The 22,623-nt window shown below is 35.1% G+C and overlaps 2 protein-coding genes across 7 annotated transcripts in view; one reads left to right on the top strand and one right to left on the bottom strand.

Moving 5' to 3' along the window:
- The window catches only part of LOC135686072 (uncharacterized), a 54,805-nt gene extending 48,909 nt beyond the window's left edge, over positions 1 to 5,896 (bottom strand). For 5 of the 6 annotated variants that reach the window (XM_089108828.1, XM_089108830.1, XM_089108831.1 and 2 more), the window contains exons 1-5: positions 5,777 to 5,879; positions 4,282 to 4,413; positions 3,347 to 3,501; positions 3,003 to 3,026; positions 1,736 to 1,934 (exon numbers count right to left, since the gene is read on the bottom strand). In XM_089108828.1, coding sequence (XP_088964954.1) covers positions 1,736 to 1,934; positions 3,003 to 3,026; positions 3,347 to 3,501; positions 4,282 to 4,336 — 433 coding nt within the window. In that variant the 5' untranslated portion in view covers positions 4,337 to 4,413; positions 5,777 to 5,879. Of the gene's footprint in view, positions 1 to 1,735; positions 1,935 to 3,002; positions 3,027 to 3,346; positions 3,502 to 4,281; positions 4,414 to 5,776 lie in introns of all 6 variants that reach the window. The other variant, XM_089108829.1, reaches the window with a different exon arrangement.
- Positions 5,897 to 12,016: 6,120 nt separating this feature from the next.
- LOC135686042 (testican-2) lies at positions 12,017 to 21,034 on the top strand. The gene is made up of 10 exons (XM_065202190.2): positions 12,017 to 12,162; positions 12,880 to 12,901; positions 14,435 to 14,510; positions 15,085 to 15,230; positions 15,738 to 15,859; positions 16,670 to 16,847; positions 17,251 to 17,394; positions 18,348 to 18,590; positions 19,929 to 20,135; positions 20,480 to 21,034. The coding sequence occupies exons 1-10, from the start codon at positions 12,100 to 12,102 to the stop codon at positions 20,509 to 20,511; spliced, it is 1,233 nt and encodes a 410-aa protein (XP_065058262.2). The 5' UTR covers positions 12,017 to 12,099; the 3' UTR covers positions 20,512 to 21,034.
- Positions 21,035 to 22,623: the final 1,589 nt, after the last annotated feature.

The following is a 22,623-nucleotide window of genomic DNA, read 5'->3' as shown; positions in this document are numbered from 1 at the left end:
AGAGAACTGAACAGGTATGTAAGGAAAAGCTCCGTTATTTGCAAAGCGAAAGCATTTCTTACCGAAAGTCATAGCCAATGGATGCAATGATGGATGCATATGTTTATGAGGGCAAGATTGAGTCCATGCAAATTAATTTAAGTTGTAAATTATTTTCATGACAGGTACGGCGCCACTGGGGGGAATAGAGAGCTGAAAGCCCCCAATTTGGTCAAGAAAAGAATTTTTTATCATTTTATATATTACTTTTTAACAGTGCATGAACTAAAAAACATAATAAATCATTGAGATACCAATTTTGTTTCATCTAATTGCTAACTTTTTTACGTGTATTTTTATCATTTTTCTTTTATTTGCATTAAATCAGTAAATCATTTTCTGTATCATTGCAATGTTTTAATTTTGGATGTGTAAACATGGCCTTCTCGATACAAGAAACTGCACATTTCTGTTCAGGAAAAAAAATTCCCCAAGTCAAAACAACATCTTCCTCTGTCATTCACAACTATGTGCAATCTGAAACGAAAGGTTACCGTTTCTTTCCTTCCCCAACGTTTAATACTAAAGTTTTAGCATGATATTCCCCCTCCCTATTTTTCCCAATAAACAATAATATTTTCAATAAACAATCAGTTCTTTTAGCACAATAGTATTTTGCTAAATTTTTGTCTGAAAGATGCTTTTTAGCCCTTTTACAAGGTATAATTTCAAAAATTTTCTTCACGTCGGACCCAACCATGGTGGGTCCTCCTACCTCACTAAGCTTGATCCTTATTCCCCCTGGGCTAAATTTCGTTGCGCTATCTACATCATGTATCCCCCCCCCCCCATTAGCTGTTTATTAGCTTGTATTTCGCAAACCAACATTAAATGAAATGAATGAAAAAAATTACGCTCACGTAGATAAATATATATTTTATAGGCAATGAAGTTTCAAGTTTGTTTTCATTGCTTAGAAGTTTGTCCTTGGTAAAGACCAGTGTACACTGGTAAAGCTTTCACTAGTAACCTATAGACAAACCGTTGCTACGAGATTTGCAGGGCACCACTCAGTTTTGCAGGGCAGAAACCCTTTTCACCCCCCCCCCCCCCCCCAAACCTATTGGCCAAGTTACGCCCCTGGTTATAATAGCAGAAATCTGTACCTAACTGGATGAATATGTTATCTGAAGAGAGAATCTATTGTATTCTATCAAATCCTACGTTCTAAAACAAGGGGAAGGTCAAGTATGGTCAATTGATTTTGCTAAAAAATGTAAATTAATTCGACAACATTACATATATACCATGTCAACAAGTTAAGAATGGAAAGTGAGGACTTGACCATATGGATGTATAGATAAAACAAAACAATCAGGGCCGTCGCGAGGCAAGCCTTGTTGGGGGGGGGGGGGGGGGTAACTCTGTATATAATAAGCAACTAAGCAACTATTAATTTTTATACGATAACAGCCGGCTTTTCTAATAGTTTTGTCAAATCTCTTTATCGGAATGGGTAAAGGATACAGCTATTACCTGAGGCGAGCAGGTGATTTTCGAACTTTAGGGGAAATGGACACAAAGCACAATTTTACCTAAAGAGGGTCTGGATTTTTAGATTCAATGCCAACAAAAAATCTTCGAATCTTCAAAAAATTAGTTTGTTTACTTTCATTCATATCAAGGAATATTATGGGTGTGACACCCCCCTACACCCCCTCCCGGTCGCGACGCCCCTAAGAACAATTTGATTTACCTTTGTATTCCAGAATGAAGCCACGGTGGTTTCCCGTTGCATCAGTGTGCATATGTATAAACAAAGTGTTTGCAGTCGTTAATATTGGTGACGTAGGAACATTCCAGCCGCAAAGTCGCTTTAGAAGTGTAGAATTTTGTGAATTGCCGTCCCTCAAATCAAGCCAATCCGTAGCTGTGGCGCAGCTCTCTTTTAGGCTCTTAAAATGTAGTAAATACTGTCGATAACTTTTCAAACACAATTTTCTTGCAGTAATTGCAGGGATGGGGCTATGGGGTGTCATGGGGGGCAGCTGTCCAATTCCCAATGAAAAAGAAAAGAAAAAGAACTGCCGGCACTTTGAAACTGTGAAATGAGGAATTTACCTTTTTTGAAACATTGAATTGAAGTTCAGGCTGGCTTTTGACTTTCAGTAAAACCTTCAAAACCATTGGGTTGGGTTGTTCTTTATTTGTTCTTAAATTATGAGGGTATTAGCAGTGTAATTGCTAAATATTGTGCGTAAGGGGAATGTTCAGGCACCATTTGCAAACAAAGTTTGAAAAATTCAGCGTCAAAGCACCTCTAGGTGAGAAAAACTTTATTCAGAATTACATTTTAAATTACGTCAGCCAAAGCTGGTTCTTAATCGCTTGACCAATTTGAATCGATTAAAAATATAAAATTTGGAGTCTTGTGTTTTTTAAAATTGTTCTAACGATTTTAGGTTCTATCAGAAATGTCACCCATCTCAATGATTCTATAGGAATCTGAGAGGCATCAAATAAACAGGACCGCAGAAAGCGGAGCAAAGGGGCAAATGTCCCCAAAGCTTAAAGGCTCTATGGGGGTCTTATAAAGCAATTAATTCAATTATTATGAATGGAGTTTCTCAAACATATCAAAAGTATGCCGAGAATAGTGAAACATCTTAAACAACTGGTAGAAAATGTCTCCTAGAAATATTCATGAATGTGTTTTGAGCTAAACTTAAGGGGGTGGTCGCAAAATTTGCTTATCAAAAGATGTACTGAACAAGGGCCTACTAGCTAGGCACATCAACAAATTTGCATATCAAATTTTGGTAATTTGAAACGCTTTAGCAAAATTGTTAGTTTAAAAAATGTATACATAATTTGATTGACGGATAAAAACATCTTTTCAATCATAATTGCACAAGGTGCAACTTTAAACATTATCACTAGAAGAAATGAACACTTGAAACAACAAAAGCCACTTGAATAAAACTCAACTAGAAAACTACTTCAAACTAATGTTGCATACTCACATCTTTCTCTAAGTATCCACTCATCTGAAAAGGAATTATAGTAAATTCTACGTAAATTTCATATAAATTTTACATAAATTTTATCTAATTTTTTATATTAAGAGTTACACAAAACATGAAAACAAGAGTATTCAGTATCAATGTTTTGTCATGCATTCTACTTTAAGCATAATGTTTTAGTAGACCTGGCCTACAAAAGTTGATGTTTGTTCGCGTAATTTCAGAATATGATCCCCAAAAAAAAAGCAACATTGGCCTATGTCAAGCTTATTTTTTTGTATCTAAGTTGGATCAAAAAATCATAATTCAAAAATTGCATTTTCATCAATCTGATGTGTACTCACAGCAAAATCCATCAACGTCACTTCGAGCGTATTGCCATTAGATACGGTAACAGTCCAACACAGGTCCTGGTTTGGTTGGTACATCGGGTAGTTTGGTGACTTGTATTGAAGAACCCAATTAGTATAGGATATTGTTGATGTACATCCCTGGGAGTCTTGGATCAAGAAACGAGTTTTGTAAAAATCTTGTTTTTTTTTCGCAGACTAACTTTATTGTTTGCATATTAAGAAACAGATACGATTTTGTCCATAGCTAGTTAATCCAGCTTCAAACTTAACAGCCTTTAAATGCTCACATACTCTATCTTACTTGGCTGTGCTGTCTCTTTGGCAATGTTATAACATATTGAACTAGCTTGGTAAAAACATTCAGTCGTTGGGTCTGTAGTTTCAAAGCATAAACAGATAATTTCAACTACTAAAAGAAAACTGCATTAAAGAAAACTGCAATGGTTTTGTGATATTTATAAAAGGGTAATGAATCAAACCTCAATAATACAGTTGAATAATATACGATCTGAGATGTATCGAATTTCTTTCGAAAACCGAAATATGATTAAGTGCATCGCAAAACTTCGATATTTTTCCCTGGAATTTGCTTTTGAATAAAATTATGTTGTCTTGGTTCTTTTCAATTTTTACGCTAGCACCTTTTTCATCTAGTGCAGATTGTGCATAAAGTCTATAAATTATTTGTTAACAGACGTCATTTCTTAAATATTGAGGCTCCTAGAATTGGATTTGTTTAAAATAATTACATACATATAACAATTATGTCACATTGTTTTTTAAATTTTTTGCTCTTTATTGTCCAGCCTTATCAAATCATGAAAACTTTGCATCCAGATTAAATAAAACGTTCTTGATTTTGGTTATCTGACTTATTCTATAACAACTCTTATGCATATTTAATGGAAAACTTGAATTTTGCTTACACGTCAGACCACATGAAAGAAGAAGGACACCAAAATTCCACAAACACCAAATCATTCTTGCAACCCTGATACGCAAACCATCTGCCAGTGGTTTCAGCTTTCTACACACAGTTAAAACCAATAGATTTATATCTTGAAAGAAAATGCAAAGTTGATTGAAGCTATTTCACTATTCAACAGCTGTATAGAAGTTGCCCATGAAAGGAGGCAATCCTATAAAAGGAATATTTAAAAAGCAAGTGGTTCCTTTGCATACTGGCCAACTTAAAGGGTGCAAATACCCGAGGATGGAATAAGAAATTTCCCATTTCATTTTGAAAAGGTATCAAATTTTTTTGTGCAGGACAAAAAAGGCCTAGATGGAGGGTCCTTCTTTTTGAGAACATTACTACATTAAAGAGAAGAGGGTCCATTGCCTCTGAACATCCCAAAAGACCCTCAAGGCTGTTTCTGAGATTATTATTTTATTCAAGCTCATAACTCATGCATGCTTGAAGCCAAAAAGAATCTTTTTCCCTCGATAATGAATATTTTATTTAACGAAAAAATATAGTTGACATTGTCCATGAATAGCGATAGAATCAAGAGTCCTTTTTTCTCTAGTGACGACTTCCCTAGAGAAGACTTGGTAACAGTACTTCATGACTAAACTTTAGTAAAGTATCCTTTTTGTACATTGAGCACAAGTAATTGCCAAGCATAACATGCAATTTTTTCCTAGTTAAAATTAGCTGCTGTCCACTTGGTCGTCTTATAGAAGTTTTGTTATTGGCAAGCACTGATCAAGCTTCCGTTGATTAAATCACGAAAGAAACACTTTATTACTGATTTGCCGGCCTATACAAATGTCTAGAAATATATCTTTCACTGTCCGTATTAGCGATCATTCTGCGTGTAATTTGAATAACATTATGAATGCCTATGTCAGTTAGTCTCTATGTAATTCTTTGTTAAGGTAAGATGTTTTACTAAAGTCCTATTGCTTTCGACTAGTATTGTGAAACATATGTTGTGATTTTTACGTGCGAAAAGTTTAGGATTGTTTTTTTAATTGAGAATTAAAATGGCATAGATATTGTGTTTCAGAATATGATAAATCAATACATTTCTATAAGTAATGCTTAAGCATAAAGAATTATCAAAAATTTAATTTCTAAGAAAAACATACTGATTGAGAAACAATTTTGATAGTGTCTTCGATAACATATAATAGTTTCACTAGCTAGGTTGAAAAGGAAAACAAACACAAAAATAACATAGTTCTCTCTTTCTGTTCCTGAAATGCATTTTGTTAAAAAACCTCTGCAACTTGAAGGGTCATCAACTTAGCATAAGGCAAAGGATTTAATTTGATTCTGTAATTTGGTTTCGTAAAAATTGGATATATTTTCAGAAAAACTTGATATTTTCCTTTTGATTGCCTCAAGACAGTAAGACTTAACAGACAATAGTTAAAGGACATGCTAGATGACAGAATGATTCACAAAGTACTTACTGTGTTCAATTGCAATAGCCGTGAGCGGCCATACCCTCGTTATTTCTTGACGGTGAATGAATAGTTTTAAGAACTTGCAAGACGTCAATGAATAATTAATTTGTCTAGGCTGCACAGTTTCCATTCTAGTGAAACAACAGTACAAAGTCTCACCATCTATCTGTTCACAGTTTGTATTTGAATATAAAAATACTATTAAAATTTTAAAGAAAGCTTTCTAGGTCAAGTTAAATCAAATGGTTTCACGATAAAGACTTGACTGGACGTTCCGTTGCAAGTTATAAGTTCTCTAGAAGCTGCAGAGTCATCGGATGGAAATTCGTATTGGAGGGGCTGCCCATTGCATTGCCTCCCATTATATACACTTTTATATGAAAAAAATAGCACCCCGAACTCTACTCAAGAAATTGTCCTTAATCATATTTACTAACTTCGCGGCAAGGCGAATACACTCGTATACACTTTTCAGCATTTTAACAAGAATTTCCAAAGATAAGATTTCTTGTAAACAATGAATATTCTTCTTCTTTGAAAATATAATTTTTGATCGTGGGCGTTACCTATTAAATATGGTCGTGGCCCATTCCATACAGCAGGACCAACTTGTTTGGCTGGTTTTAAGGTCTTTTTATCGTCGTCTATTTGGATGTCTACTTTGCAATTCTTCATTTCAGCATGAAGATGATTGCTCGTTTATATGTCTGTATGGTTGCCAAGATAAAGCACATGAAATTTGTCTGTGTCAAGTGGAATTTGCCACTGTTTCGCCCATTTTCCAATATTTGACATTTTAGACAGGATTTTAACTTTGCAATTATCTAAGCATTCGGGAAAGTCATTTATGTACTGTCCGAAAAGTAACGGGCCTAAAACGATGCACTGTTTTCGATTACATAGAAAGGGCAATAGTCCGTCCTCTATTCTATTTCCTTCTCGCAGAAACTAGTGCATAAAAGTTTTTGGTATGTGAATGATTAAAATTAAAATGTCTTTTATCAACATGGTAAGCGAAAGTCTCCCCCTCCCCTATCTTTTAAAGAAAGTAGTGAACTTGCATAGAAGAAAATTTGTGTTAAATGATGTAGTTGGGCTAGATGTTCTAAGTCCTCCAAGTTTATCTTCGAAGTCTTTAATTAAGATTAAATCTCAAAAGAAGATTGCTAAATCTGCAGAAAAATTATCAAGCAATGTTGTTTGAGGAGTCAAGAGGCCTGCAGTTCAGTTTCCTTCTGTTGTAACATATTGATATTTAGGTAAGGTGCATGCCAGATAACTATTTTAGAATGTAGACAACAATAAAAAAATATTTACAAATGACTTGTTGAAAAATATCATTTAGGCCCCAGCAGGTTAAAACAATATTTCCTGCTAGGGTTTAGTAATAAAATTTGCTGGGAGCTGCTAGGGTTTAACTTAAGCATTTCCAAGTATTACCTAACATTAGAATATTGTACTGTTCTCTTAAATAATATCTGATATATCTATATTTGTTAAACTGTATTGACAAATATCTGCCGTGTTGCGTATATTTGACCAACCAAGAAAGTATTTCATTAGCAAACTAGAAGTATTCATAAAAATACAATGGAAAATTTAAAGCCGTCAAGAATACATAGTTTATTAACAAGACCAAAATACAAAACAGCTTTAACCCATTCTAAGAAATACAAAATTTGAAGTTTACAGATGTATACACCTAAATAAGGCACTGCTGAAAGCCATGTGGTGTTTCTATAGCTATTGGATTGGAACGAGTAGTGAAAAGCCAAGAAATGTAGAGGGCCATAGAGCTTTCTTTATATTGTATACAAAAAGAACCTTTTAGATCCTTTTCGTTTGCAGTTTTTTTATTCACTTTATTTAATGTTGGTTTATAAAATATAGCTAAAAACAGCTAATTAACACCAACTTTAACAATAAGAAACAAAACTAAAAAAATCGTGATGTTTACAAGTATCCAATATTAGAATTAGGTGATGTGCATAGTCTACACAAGCAAGTAAGATCCGCAAGTAAGATACTTTATAATTTTCTGTCGATCGAATGTCTAACGGTATAGAATTCCACAATTCATTACATCTATAGGATATTGTATCTAGCCCATAAGTAACAGTGTCCGGCTTTCTTAGTATAAACGATTGATTCCGTAAATTATATGCAAGTTCATTCAATTGAAATATTGCTTTCATAGATGCTGGATTTAAAGCCGAACACTGTAAAAAGATAAAAAGTTTTTCAACAATGATGATCTTTTATATTCATTCATATAAGGGGCGATTCTGACAAGGGTATTTATCTTTTTACCTGCTTCTTTAAATTAGTTTTTTATATGTTCTTCAAAGTTTAGTTTGCTGTCTAAAGTTATTCGAAGTAGTTTGGTTTTTTTCGTCTCTGGTTTGTTTAAGTTCTGGTTTGTTTATGTTCAAATATCATAAAGCTACATTTGTCTTCATTCAGTAACAATGAATTATCCTTAAACCATTTATTTAGAGTTGCTACTTCTGTTTCAAATTTATATATTATATCATCAACATTTTACCTACTGTCCATATTGAATTGTCATCGGCATAGTTACAAAGATTTTCTGTAGTCATGAAATAGAAAATATCTTTTAGAAAAATGTTAAATAATAGGGGGCCGAGAACCGATCCCTGTGGGACTCCTTGTGTAACATTTTTCCACGTGCTTGTTTGAGAATTAATTTTCACTTTTGTGCCCTTTCCTTTAGGTAATTTCGTAATAGCATCAGAGATTGCTTGCCGAACCCATACGCATGTATGTGGAAGGCAATCACATGCTTTGGTTAAATTTATCATTATTATACCTGCTTTTTTCTTATCGTCTAGATAAATTTTTAAGTTTTCAACCCAGCGTATCAATACATGTTGTGTACCATATTTTTCTCGGAATCCACATAAAGGAGGGCATAATTTCATTTTAATTAATGAGAATATCTGATTATACATTATTATTTCATATATCTTAAACAGTGAAGGAAGAACACTTACTGGCCTGTAGTTCCTTTTATCATTTGGATTTCCTTTCTAAAATACTGGTGATACATCTGATTGTTTCATTGCACTGGAAAATTCACTAGTTTTGACAGAGTGGTTAAAGAGAATTTGTAATGTTTCAGAAGTGTTTGTAATGTAATGTTCTTCTACTGATGCTTTGATGACTTCAGATGGTATACCATCAGGACTCGGCCTCCAGTTGCCTTCTTCGAATCTAAAGAGTTTATTTCTTGAACTATTGTTTGTATGCATACAGGCTCAAAGCTGAAGAGAGATTGGTGATTTATTTGCCCCTTAATAGCGATGATACTAGGGTGGTGTTTATATGCTTGTATAATTGTATCTAATGTAGAATGACAGCTTTCTGCCTGTGCGTTGCGATTATGAGGTGTGGAGGTCTTTTCTTGTGGCAGATATTTAGGAATATTTAATGACTGTATTATATTGATAGAGTAATCATTCAATAGTTCCGCAATTTGTTTGCTGTCTGATATAATTCTATCTTTTTCAATAAGAATTATTTTCTCGTGGGTTTTGCCTTTTTCTGTGAATGCTGTTTTAGTGATTTTCCAGAATTTCTGTGAATGCTTTTTATCAGTGACAAAATTCATGTCATGGCTGTTGAAATGATGATACTTTGCTCGTGCCCCCTGCTTTATATACTGCCAGAAATGTTCAAATTTAGGTAACTATATTTGCAAAGCTGATGTAAATTGATCAAAATGTTATGTTGCTTGGTCAGGTTATGTTCCCTAGTAAATGTAAAATAAATTGATAAATTTTCTGCTTCTTGATCAGGTTATCAAAATAAGGACTGCTAGCGCTTTGCACTCTGGCATCTGTTGGTCAATATGATATTTAGCAAAGTCACATATTTCCTATGAACTCTCTGTTTAAGACGTAATGTGTACGGTATCCGTTATATTTCACTCCATTTGTAAGAACATACCAATCATCTTATTTGATTCTTTCTCTAAATTCTAATAGATAAGTATAAACCCTTAGCATAAGTAGTCATCTCTAATTTTCGATTTATTTTTACTTTTTTGATCTAGAGAAACTGTTAGCATTCACTAAGTGACAGGTCTAGGGGTGTTATAGGAGTTCCAGCACACCTGGTCTGAGCTTTAGTCTTTTGTTGAGTAACCAAATAGTGAAGGGTTTGGTCAGTAAGATCTACCGGGGCTTTTCCAGCTCATGCGGCTCACGTGTGGTGTTTTGTTATCGACTCCTTTGGTAACTGCAAAGTGATCTCCTACACCTCTAAGGTTTTTTATTTTGTCTGGCAGGAAACTTCGTCATCCTGAAAACCATATGTTTGGTTTGCAACGCACTATTATTGGGAGGATTGGCAGCATTATCTCTGATAGGTTGGCACTTCTAAATCTTTTTATGCCTACTCTACAAATCCTTACAGTAAATACTATTCACCTCGTCAACAACCGCAACTTCACAAATCTCTGCAACTCCATTCTTCTCGGCGTTGTACTGCTAACCAATCCATTTTTAAAAGATATTTCCATACACATTGCTACCAGGAGATCTGATCTTTTATCCCTGATTCCCCAAGATATACTCTGAATCTTCATCGCCTTTCCTTTCTAGAGCTTGTAAACTTTGATCTTGAACCACAAATTCCTATAACCTATTTATTTTCAAAACCAAAATCAATAAACCTGATAATATCACCTTCCTATATTCTTAGCCTTGGGTCATTGGTAAAAGGAGGGGGCACCAAAATTGGTGAGTGCTTGGGGCACCAATGAACCTCGATCTGCTCCTGAATGCAAAGTCTTTGTCGACTAGCAATAATGAGTAATGACCTGCCTGAGGGATTGGCTTCTACAAGGGAAAGACTTCCATGTCTGCCATGTAGTAGGCTCCCCTCGACCAGCAAACGATTTAACTGTATCAAAAACGAATGGTGCATACCGAAACATGGAATACAGTATCTCGCGATGCCTGAAAGAATATGTTGGATCGGTATCCCCTTTTGCTTTTTTTCCAGTAGCCAACTCTACCCAAAGCTTTTCGATATTCAAGCATGTAAATTTAGCAATTACGAAAATAACAAAATCTACCAAAAATTGGCTTGTATCTACCTCCTCGTGATTGCAAAGATTCGACTCATTATAAACTGAGTGGCCTTTTTGCAAGTGTTTCGTCCAACTGAGTACTGAAGACTATCTTTCCCAGCAATTTTTAGAGATCTTGGAAGTATTACACATTCTAAAAACAGCATTCGGGTAGCATTTTGAAGATGGAAGTCAATTTAAATCCTTTACGTGATCAAACCCAAATCATTCTAAATTTTTTGTTTGTTATGATTAGTATTCTTGCTAACTTTCATGTCACTGATTTCATTTTCAACAAAGTTATAGAGATAATCAATTCAAGAGTCTGGGAACAATTAAGCATTCTAAAAAATAGCATTTGGGGGCATTTTGAAAATGTGTGACGATCCAAATCCTTTTAGTCTGCTATAATTAGTATCTAAAGCAAGTTGCTTGTTATTGATTTTATTTTTAGCGGAGTTGTAAAGATAAGCGTGTCAGAGGTCTGGGAACAAGTACATGGTCTATTATTTTGCCTTTCCTATGGCTAGCCATATCTAAAATGAGGAAACCAAATGTCTCTCCCTTTAATCTTATCAGTACTGTAAGACTTTGCTTTAAATTTTATGCTGCCATTAATTGTAAACAATTTTTTTTAACTTTGTGCATGTGACTATGTCCCTTTTTACTAGCAACAAGTTCTTCACAAAGGCCTTCAGATCAAGGGATCAAATCAACAGTCCTTCTTGTGATGAAAAAATTGACCCAAAACCTTTTCAGCTACCTCTCCAATTAGCAATCGATTATGAAAGTACATTACTTTCATTGAACTGTGTATACATTCCTGACAGAAAAGAGAAAGAAAACAGGTACTATGTAAAGGGCAGAAATCAAGAAGGGCAATCAGAAACAGGGGAGTGGGGGCTGTTGTTCCCCCGTGAAGATTCGTTGCCAGCGGTGCTGCCAGGGCTATCTATCTTCGATTTTATATGAAATGTGCCTTTGGGTTATTTCATGAACGAGAGTATCTGTAGTGAGTTGTTGCAAGCCGCAGGGTTTTTTCAAAACCTCCATTCTTATGGACATGTACAAGTTCCTCTGTTGAATTGGTCCGCTTATTTGGTTAAAAAGGAATGGACACAATAGTCTTCCGTTGTTATTCAACGGAAATGGCAATAGGCCGTGACAAGGCTGCGGCTCAAATTGTGAGAAGAAGTCCAGTGCTCAGAGAGGTAAAGACAATCTCTGACCAAAGATGAAACGTGCTACATTGATTTTGTGCCTTCTGGTTGCTGCAACCAACGCTAGATCTGATGTGGTAAGATTTAAATTCCAATACACCTTTTTCAAGAGATTCCTTCAGTAGATGTATTGTTGCCCTCTCTATGATTTGTAGGCCAGTTTGTTGGTTTAACTTCGCCTAATCCTTTTAGCTGCCCATGAATATTTGCGCTCATAGTCTTGTTTCAAGGGAAGTACGATACAATTCACCCATGAAAATATTTTAAAGAATGACGTTTTTGGTGAAAAGTTGCATTGAAAACAAGCCTGTTGACTTCCCTCGAAAACTTTCTTCAAGATTTTTTACTTTGTCATTCACACGTTTCCGTTTCTTTTTTATGATTTGTAAAACTGCCATTGTTCTGGTCTCCACCGTCAACCTCAAAATATTTCATGAGACTAAGGTACCTCTATCAAGAATATTGAATACTGGACGAGAATTATATTACAATAAACAAAATTGTTTATTGCCGGCGAATTTGTTTTTGTCTTTAGTTTCCTTAGAAAGAAAATTTCATGTATCAAGTTTACGTAAAGTTTCAATAACTTTTGTAAACAGACTCGCATTTAGACCAAAATTATTTTTAAAGAAAAGTAGATTGCTGTGTTTAATTAGAATGTTACGCACACGCAAATTTAGTTTCCTGTATTTGAAAAGATACCTTGACAATTCATTTACAATCATCTTGTCAGTTGACTGTCCATTTTTTCAATAATTTGTCAATCAATTATTAAAACATTTTTCTTTTTATAGGCAGAAACTGTACCACTTGATGGTTTGTATGCAACTTTATAACTTTGTAATATGAAATTTTGTAAAACAAATTTTGCCCATGACAATTGTTGAATTTTTTCTGCAATATTGTCAGATTTTGTATGGCTACACACATTTTTTATAAGAAACTTACTGAAAGAAACAAGTACTTGGCAATCAGAAAAAACTAAGAAACTTCTGTAGTCAGGGCAAAAAAGAAAAGAAACAAATGAAATTTCATTAAAATCTACCAAATTAATTGGCTGTTTTGCATAAAAGTTTAGACACATTGAATGAAAATGTACTTTTCCCATTTATGTACAGTATTAGAACAGCATTAAAACAGAAGTGAATCTCTTGACAGAAATATCATGAACATTTAAAAACATTAGAAACATCACCAATGTCTTTGTTTGTTTCTGCAAAACCATCCACAGCAAGTTTTTGTTGGAAATTTTCCAGTATGAAAAATTAATTATAGGGCCTTAAATGTGAAATTTAGCGACATCATAGGGAATAAACTCTTAAGAAGGTATAAGTATTGAAATTTTTAAATCGCTTAAGGAATCTGGAGTACTCAACATTGACCTTTGTCTCTTTAAAAACTCAGAGTAATTATGTAAGTGTCAAAAGATACCCTGTGATTGTCCTTGTGTCTTCAGTGTTGCCTCTTTTACTTTGAAACACCTCTGAAAATATAAAATACAAAATGTTTTACTTCTCAACATACCATGCTCCTCACAGGCTTGAAAAGCCACTAGAGAATATGTTTATTTACATTTGGACACCTCAGTTTCAATGCATTGACTTGAATACATTAAGGCAACCATTGTATGAATGAGCAGAAAGCTGCCATATATACAAACTTCACAGCCAAGTGGTCCTCATAGTTTTATGCCCAATGTTTAAAAACATATGCACCAACATGACATAGTTTTCTGAGAATAGACCAATCCCGTTGTTACGTCACAAGTGTTGCCACAGGCAATGCATTCTTGTAATTGTAGTTTTGGGCGCCATAGCTATCCACCCTGTTCACTGAATTTCTCACTGCTTTGCCACTTTATCCAAGTATTTATGTCAAAGTTATGAACAGAAATATTGAAACTCACACAGATTTGATGGAAAAGGACATTCCTAGTTTTTTCAAATCTCTTGCACAGGGACTCGTCCTACTGACAGCCCTTTTAATGGAGCGATAACTGAAGACATTTGAAGCATTGTTAGGCCTGTTGATACAGAGAGTGGGCCTAAAAAACGCAACCATGGCAAAGGAGTTTTTACATGTTGTGTGCCAGAATATTTACATTCAATTTACAACAACTAGCTTAAACAGTTTACAGCTTTTTCTAAGGTACATTAACTTGTTATCTTAAAGGCTGAGAGGTTTCCCCATAATTATGTAGTAAGAATTGATTAGAAATGTCCTTTGTTCTGGGAACTTGTAGCTCTCCAAATCTCTGTCTTTAGGAATATTGCTGTGCCAGTTTGTTGTTTGCAGTATAATTGGTACCTTAAAAATTAAAATAGTTTTTTGACTTTGTTCTAATCTAAGGTTGCAAGAACTACCCATGCTCTGGAAAGTATGAAGAGTGTGATGTGATTGGCGGGACACCATTGTGTGTAAAAAGGTAATTTTAGTAATTCTTTCTTTCAAAGGTGCTTTCCCACATTAGGGCATCAACAGTGCCAGGTCTTTGGGCGACAAAACCAGGCTTACCAATAGAATAACCAAAATGAAACAAATCAGTTGTCCTTGTTTATTGTTCAAAGCCCACTTTGTTAATTATAAAACTAAAATAATGAGCCCACCTTGTGAATCATATTTTCAATCATTGTGTTGCTTGTACATTGGTCTTTAAAGTTAATACCCAGGATACAAGAATGCTTTAAATATGTTCCTTCTGTTTCCTGCTTCTATTGTCTCCTGCATGCAGCTTACATTCATAAAAGAGAACTGAAGCAAATTTAATTTTGAGATAGTTTTAAGAACGTTAAATGTGAAAACCTTTTGCAAACTGGAAGTAGATTTCCAGTTAAGTCCAATTTATGTTCAGGTTTTTTTGAGTGAATAAGAAATGACATTGTACTGTTCATCAAATGACATGACATGTAGCACTGCAGGCTATTTTTCACACTCTTTCCTTTGGCATTATTTTTATAATGGAATTTTTCCACATGACTTTTTTCATTGATACCTAAAAGATGTCCAACATGCAAAGTAACTGGAAATGGGAGCCCAGTTTGTGGAACTGATGGAAAGACATATAATTCCCTTTGTCGACTGCAACAAGCTGAATGCATGGACAATTTTGTCATTGAGCCAATGTGCACAGGGAAGTGCCCATGTGGTAGGCTGTGTAGAAATTTCTTTTTCCTGTGAACTTTTTTTTCTGTTGTTGCGCTTTTATTTTAGCTACTGCCTCTTCATTTTTTATTCCCAATGGCGCATAATTGAATAGAAATTTAGGCTTCTGCCTTGTATTCTGCAGCAGATTATTTTTCAGGCAGTTGTGTATGATGTAAAATACAGTAAACCAGTCCTAAATTCTGTGCATTTTCAGGGAAGGCCGTGTGCAGCAGTAAAATTTGCTTTCGTTAGAAATTTTATATTTGATTTATCCAAACTTGCCTAATTGGCACTGTTTGCAAGCTTCAAGGCTAACATGTAACCTATTTGTTATGACTTCATTCAAAACATAAACATTAATAGAAAAATCAAAATCCTCAAAATCCAGTAGCGAAATATTTCAACTTGAAAATTTATGAAGGGGACAGCAGTCTAAGACAGGTGAAGTCTTTGCAGCTTCAAGCAAGTTAATACAAGTTTTCACATGAACTAAGTATTTGTATTTAAGATCCCAAAGATGTAGAGACAATGGACCCTTCCACTGTGCATAAATTACAAAAGCTGCGTTTGCAAGTCCGCCTTGATCGCAGATTTAAGGCAGAAATGGAAAAAGAAACAGAAATTGAAAAGGTATGATGTTCATTTCAGTTTTAAATTTCAAATTGTTTCAATCTACTATTATTCATTAGTATGAATTCCAATAAACCATGAATCCAATCAGCTTGGCCCAATTGCGTTAGGTTTCCACACTGTCAAACATATCAAGCTTAATTATTGGTTCCTACTTGGTTTCTCATTGAGACTGTGCAAAGTCTATCTTTCTTACAACAGTTGAAAAGTCTTCTTTTAGCCGACTAGTGCTGTAAAATTAACAATGTAATTTTTTACGAGATTAAGGATTTTCCCTTTAAACAGCAGTTTTTATGAAATCACCGGTTATGCAGGTCTTCCTTAAAAGTTAATTAAAAGAGTTTCAAAGCGTCGCTGCTGAGACTATTTTTGATATAGCTAATTGAATTTTGAGTTAAAAAACTGTAAGGCTTTAGATATTGGAAATAGCATCTAACTAGCTAACTCTCCATAGAACCACAGAGAATCATGTTCATCAAATGCGCCCAGCCAAGCTACTCTTGCAATATCTCATTTTCAGATACAAATTTTTCGAATTGAGGCATAGATTTGAAGATGTCATTTGCGTTTTATTCGAAATAGTTACGCCTTTTTTTGTTCTTGAATTTACAATCCTAGTGATAGCAATTTAATCAATCTGATGGATTATCTCGGAGAGATCATTCTTAAATTGTTTGTCTCATTATTAAATTCATTATAATTACAGACTTTTCCCCCCATCAAATGTGCATTTGAGTACAGAGTCGATGATTATGCCCCCCACCCCCCCGTATGTGGTACCAAACATAATGCTAATTTCAATTTTTTAAGTTGAAGAAAAGCGAGAGGCTGTCATCGGAAGACGCCCTTGCCACAGCAGAAGGTATTGAGAAGGTTTATTCAGAGAAGATGAGAAAATGGATGAAGTTGAAGATGAAAAACAAAATGGAAATGTACAAACGCAAGACAGAGATTTCAGTCCAGGAAACTAAGAGGAGAGTTGGTCAGGGTATGAATTTTCTTTTTTACCTTAATCGTGTATGCATGTATATTGAAACACCCCCTCCCCCTCCCCAACTCCAAAGTTGGGGGTATGAATTTTTACAATATCGAGGTATAAGTATTGAACTGGGTGGGGGTTCCGATTTCTGCTATGGTTGCTCCATTGATAGAGTTATCTGCCACTAGTTTCGCCCTTTAAACTGATGTTGCTTTTATTTGATCAATTTACCCTTTTTATACATCATTAACATTGATTATATTCTTTTTAGAGTAAACAACAGCTTTTCAAAACAATTTTTCAGTTGATATTGCCCTTTTGTCACAGGAAAGTTATTGTGTTGCGGTAATTGAAATCCTTTGATTAAATAAGAGACTGAAAGTGAACTTTTCTTGTTTTGGTTTTTTTGAAGGTGTCTGTTTACAAAGTGACTTATCTGAGCTGCCTGGGAGACTTATTGATTGGTTTCACGTTTTGAAATCAAATGAACAGGGAGACAAAGGAAAAAGCTCAATAAAGGAGATGTCATTTCTCGATGCAAAGCTCAAGGCAATGTGTAAGTCAGGATTTTTCAGGTCAACACAGTCGACGCCGCTTACAGTCACTCTGCTTAAAGTCACATTTCTGGTTACAGTCACGTAATATTTAGACCCACCCAAATATTTAGATCCGCTTATAGTCACACTCAGTTTACAGTCACAAGTTTTGGTGTGACTTTAACCGGAGTCTCCTGTATTAGTTTTTGATGTCTATGAATATTTCTTATATATAACTGTAGACGCTTGGAGATTTGCTAGAAGTTGCTAACAATAGATTCAGCCTTTCATTTAGTTGAGCATATTATCCGCAAACCGTAGTTGACAGCAAGCATGCACAAATTTAAGCGTTGCAATCCATATCCCAGAACGTCGTTTACAGCGTCCATCCACATGCTGTGTTCAGTGGCGGACACTTTGGGGGGCGAGGGGGGCGACGACCCCCCAGTACTTTAGAGGACAATGGTCTTTTGCTCGAAAACAATGGGAAATGTGACGTCATCTTATATAAACAATAGGCTTCCCCCCCCCCCCGATATTTGACCAAGTGTCCGCCCCTGGCTGTGTTCATGATCCACTCTCCAGTCTTCATCCATTCAGACTAAATTATGATATTGTAGTAATGCTCTTTTGGTTAAGTAACGCCAGTCTCAAATGCCATCTAGCTGCTACTTTTCGTCTGAATTTCCACTTGCTGCTTATTTCTGCTTTCTATAATTCTGCATTCTTCTGCAGTTTCCTGCCTGATAAATTGGCAGGCAACATTCACAAGAATGCAAAATTGACAAATTCGACGGCTTTTCACGAATCTTGTATGATTCTGAAACTACTGCTCGAATTTAACAGATTGTCAAAATCTGCTTCTTTCTTATTTTCACCAATAATTATTGAACTCGATCAGTGTCTTAGTTGTGCAGGTTAACCAGTTTTACAGATAATTTTGCTAACCTTTCCTTTCCATCTATTTGTTTAGACGTCACTCTTGCATGCAAGAAAGACCCAAACAGGCCCGACGCCGAAGTTTTCTGCTTGCAGCCCGTTCAGTGGATGTTTGATCACCTCGATGTTAACAAAAACGGCATTCTTGAAAGCACTGAGCTGTCTGACTTGGAAAGTGTAAACTCAGAACATTGCATGAAGAAATTTTTCCTCGGTTGTGACAGAAACCGCAATGGAACAGTGGAGAAGACAGAATTCTGCCGATGCCTTTGCGTGGGTAAGTCAATTCATTAGCTATTTGTTTGCATACTTTTTTAATGAAAACTACTCTTTGCCGGCCAGTCATGCTCGATGACGTATAGACAGGGCAATACACGCTTTTGGTTTATAAAATATTTGGTTAATATAGCTTCCTAAGATATTTCCTTGCTTTTGGGAAATTCTATTTATTATTTACCTGACCGTGTGCTGTAATGTAACGAAAGTGGTGATTTAGATTTTTCAAACCTTAGACGTTTCTCAAGACCAATCAAAATGGAATCATCAAAAAGGACGATTTATATATATGGAATATAGCAACATTCACCTAACTCCAACCCATTTTTAGATGTGTCGACTGACTCTTTCTGCATAGCTCTGACCTCTGCAATAGTGCCACCCACATCTGATCAATTAATTGCAGCAGTGTATATATTAATACTGAAAAATAATCTATCTTTACCACTAGTTTTTATATCTGTTTAAACCATTCCTTTAATGTAGCTGTACCTTTTATCCAAGATCGTAAATTTGTTAATGCATATTTTAAAACTTGTCAGCTAATTTAGTGGCCTCTTAGCCTAAATTCCTAAAAACCCTAAAATATCTCGCCATTTTTATCAAAAATCATAAAATATTCCTAAAATTTGACAAATAATTCCAAATTGCCTAAAATTTATAAGAAATTTAGCTAACTTTGTCATTTTTATATGTTAGTACCAAGTATATTGGAAATAGACAAAATCTAATTGGAATCAACGATACAAAACCCTGTACAGTCTTCAATTTTAGTTCTTTTTTCTTCTAATTGTCCTATTTCTTTTCAAGGTTGCTCCTCATTTTCAATCCTATGTTGTGATTGCACCTTTTGTATGTCTTTTCTCTTTAAACTCTTCAGTGAAAGGTATTTTTTAAGCTACTTCTACCCTTCCTGTATTTTATTTCTCTGCTACGCAAATTCCAGAGCTCTTCAATTCTATTTTTCTTTTTATCTCTTCAAGTTTTTCTTTCCTTTCTTGCTGTTTCTTTGCGATGCCCCTAGACACAAAATAGCTGAAACAATGCATACTTGTATTCTTTTCGTCTAACACTCTTCAGAGATTCCGCTATGCATTTTTTTCTGGCTATTTCGGGCTATCCTCAAAAAAACTTATTTGGTTAAAAAGAAATCCTAAAAAGTCCTTAATAATTATTGTTGGGTCCTAGAAAATTCCTAAAATCTGGCTTTTAAAAATCCTCAATTCCTTATTGAATTTTGCAAACGGATGATGGGGGGCCTGTTAAGTACTGTAATTGATTAAGATTGCATTTTATTGATGATTCTTGCTTTCTAAATCAACTTGCCATTAAATTACAGAGCCTCCATGCACCAAGGCAATTGAAAACATCCCCACTCTGTTGATCGCTGGAGTGCCACGCCCTGTACCGGGTCTCTTTATTCCCAAATGCAATGAAGACGGATTCTACGTTTCAAAACAATGCACAGATAAAGAGTGCTTTTGTGTAGACAGGAATGGTCTGGAGGTCCATGGGACCAGAGTGGCAGGAAAGGAAATGGAATGTGGTATGTCTGACATTTGATATAAAGATCGAATTTGTAATGCTGTGTTTTTAATTTGCAAGCCACTGTATTCCCGTAAAAGGCTCATTTCGATCTCTCTAAAACCTGCAAAAGGTGTAAAATAACTTTTAGAATCTAAATTTTTGATCGAGTGCTTGCTTCTGTTTTTGTCTGAAGGCGTCTAGTTTTCTTGCGCCCGAATGGAAATACTCATAGTTGAGGCCAGATGATCCAGTCTTGACTTTGAATTGGTGCATTAAAATGATGTTCTTGTATTTTCCTCGTGCTTTTTGTTTCAGTTTAATATTGAAGATATCCAATAAAGACATTCTTCTTATCCTTAACAGGTGACAATACCAAAAGAAAGACAGAGGAGTAAATTGAAGGAGCAGTTTTGCAATGGAGGAGACTTTGTTTCTTGAACAGTGTTTACAGCTTTGGTTAGCGTAGAGACTCATTTACTACCTTCCATTTGTAAGCTATGAATCTTGTTATTTGTATTTTATTTATATTTAGTGTTTTTTCTAATTTGTGTATGTAGTTACGAAACCTGCTAAACCCTTTCGTTATATAAGAAGTTGGTAATTTTTGTGAGAAATAAGCCTCTAAGATTGCGTATCAAAATTTTTCACTTTCCAAATATCGCTGATGTATTCAAAAGCCTTTTAATCATCTCAAATAATTTTTAGGTATTTTACTAGAGTAGAAAGTCATGTTTCTCGACATGCTGATTTCCCTCAAAGTAGTCAGACAACCTGGGATTTGTTAGCAAGCCTATGAATCGTACTCACGTAAATATTACTCGGTGTGTAGTTTTTGTACTTAAGGGTTTTTTATCGTTATAGAAAACACCTTCGTTTTTCTAAATTTTTCGATGGCAAATTAGATTTTGACGTTGATTATCTTGTTTTTTTATTGATTCAAGTCTTAATGTTCTGCCTTCAAACTGATCCAAATGAAAAGTTCAAAACAGCATAACAGTTTCTTCATGTTTCGACTCACTCCATAGATTTATACTGTAGCCCAATGTTGCACAAGGACGGGGTGTCTGAAGATATTTAAAGATCCGTAGCACGAAAATGTTGTTAAGTCTTTTAGATCAACGAAGCCCATGTTGACAAATTTTGCATAAATTGAATCTTTAATTTTTGAAGGGGTCAAGTATTTCCGAATAGTCAATTTGAGTATCGTTAATGTCAAGAAGAGCTATTTAATATTCTTGTTACGGAAATGAACAAGGCAGTTTTGGGTGCCTGTTATATTATAGTGCTTTGAAAAAGATGTTCTGCTGACCAATAATCGCTACTTGCTACTCCTACTTGTCCAACCAACAAGAAAATTTGTAGGGGCAAGGGTACTGACTACAAAAATGAAGGCATTTTGAGCTGATACACCGTAAGGCTCGTGTCAGGTACCTATTCATTTCATCTGTAACTCTCTTAAAGTACATACGATTCAGAACGAGACGAGGGCGTAGAATTCTAACGTGGATAGGCTTTTACCACAGGTAGTGACTTCCACAATACTCTAATCACAGTGACCGAAGATGTGTTTGACCCGGATAATCCGCAGCACGTGGAACACGATGGTGGATAAAAGTGCGTGCTCTTGTTTCTGATTGGCGTAATTCGATCTACAATTTGGTCTGTTAAGATATGTTTCTTATCTCAATAATCTCGACTATTTTCCAATGTTTCAAACTGCAAGCATGCTGTCAGACGAATCATTGTGTGAAGTTGGTCTAGAATATTAGAAAAGGTTTTTTGTTTTGGGACAGATGAACCATTCTACCTTATTAATTCAGGGGCGTGGATAGAGAAGGGTCGCTTAGTGTGAATGAGCCCCAGACCTCATTAATCTGCGTGACGCACAAAAGTTCTTGCTCCGAATTTCTGCATGCACTTTTCTGAATCGATTTTTATTTACCTTTTCATTTTACAATCATACTTTGTCTTTATATCTTTCTTGGTATCAATTGAGAGGTCTAATATAATTTCAAAGGTTACAGCTGTTGGTTTTTTTTTTTACCCAAAATCATTACTCTAATTTCACGAGTTTGCATATCACATTGTCTATCAGTCTCTTTCTTTTCACTCCTCTTGCCAACAGAGATCACTCACAATATTTCGATCTGAGCAGAACCTATGCCTTCGAGGGGCATATGACTTCACAAATAATCTCGCACATCTTTGACAAAAATCCTTTTTTTTCTAGAAAAACCTTTGAAAGATTCTGCAAAAATTTCTAGAAAACCTCTTGGAATAAATGACACACCCTTCGCGCTTCTTTAAGCTAAAGCTGTCGAGCATGGCATCTAACAGCTAACATGTTTGTAGAAGTGAGAAAAAGAATGTAAAACACAGAGTTTTCAAAGAATTCACCCTGAAAAAAAATTCGTACGGTTTGCATCAACACAAATTTTCAATGGAACTTAATTGAATATAATTTTTCACAGCAAGAATTTTTAACTTTGAAATGAGAAAAAGCCCGT

Source organism: Rhopilema esculentum, chromosome 6 (genome assembly GCF_057945365.1).
Source record: "Rhopilema esculentum isolate cy_ngs chromosome 6, ASM5794536v1, whole genome shotgun sequence".
Taxonomy (NCBI): domain Eukaryota; kingdom Metazoa; phylum Cnidaria; class Scyphozoa; order Rhizostomeae; family Rhizostomatidae; genus Rhopilema; species Rhopilema esculentum.
This window is presented reverse-complemented; position numbering and strand designations above follow the sequence as displayed.

Excerpts from the sequence above, each read along its gene's own strand:
- LOC135686042 (XM_065202190.2), top strand. The coding sequence starts at position 12,100 with ATGAAACGTGCTACATTGATTTTGTGCCTTCTGGTTGCTGCAACCAAC. Across the intron at positions 12,163-12,879 it reads CCAACGCTAGATCTGATGTG|GCAGAAACTGTACCACTTGA; the intron begins GTAAGATTTAAA and ends TTCTTTTTATAG. Across the intron at positions 15,231-15,737 it reads CACAGGGAAGTGCCCATGTG|ATCCCAAAGATGTAGAGACA; the intron begins GTAGGCTGTGTA and ends TTTGTATTTAAG.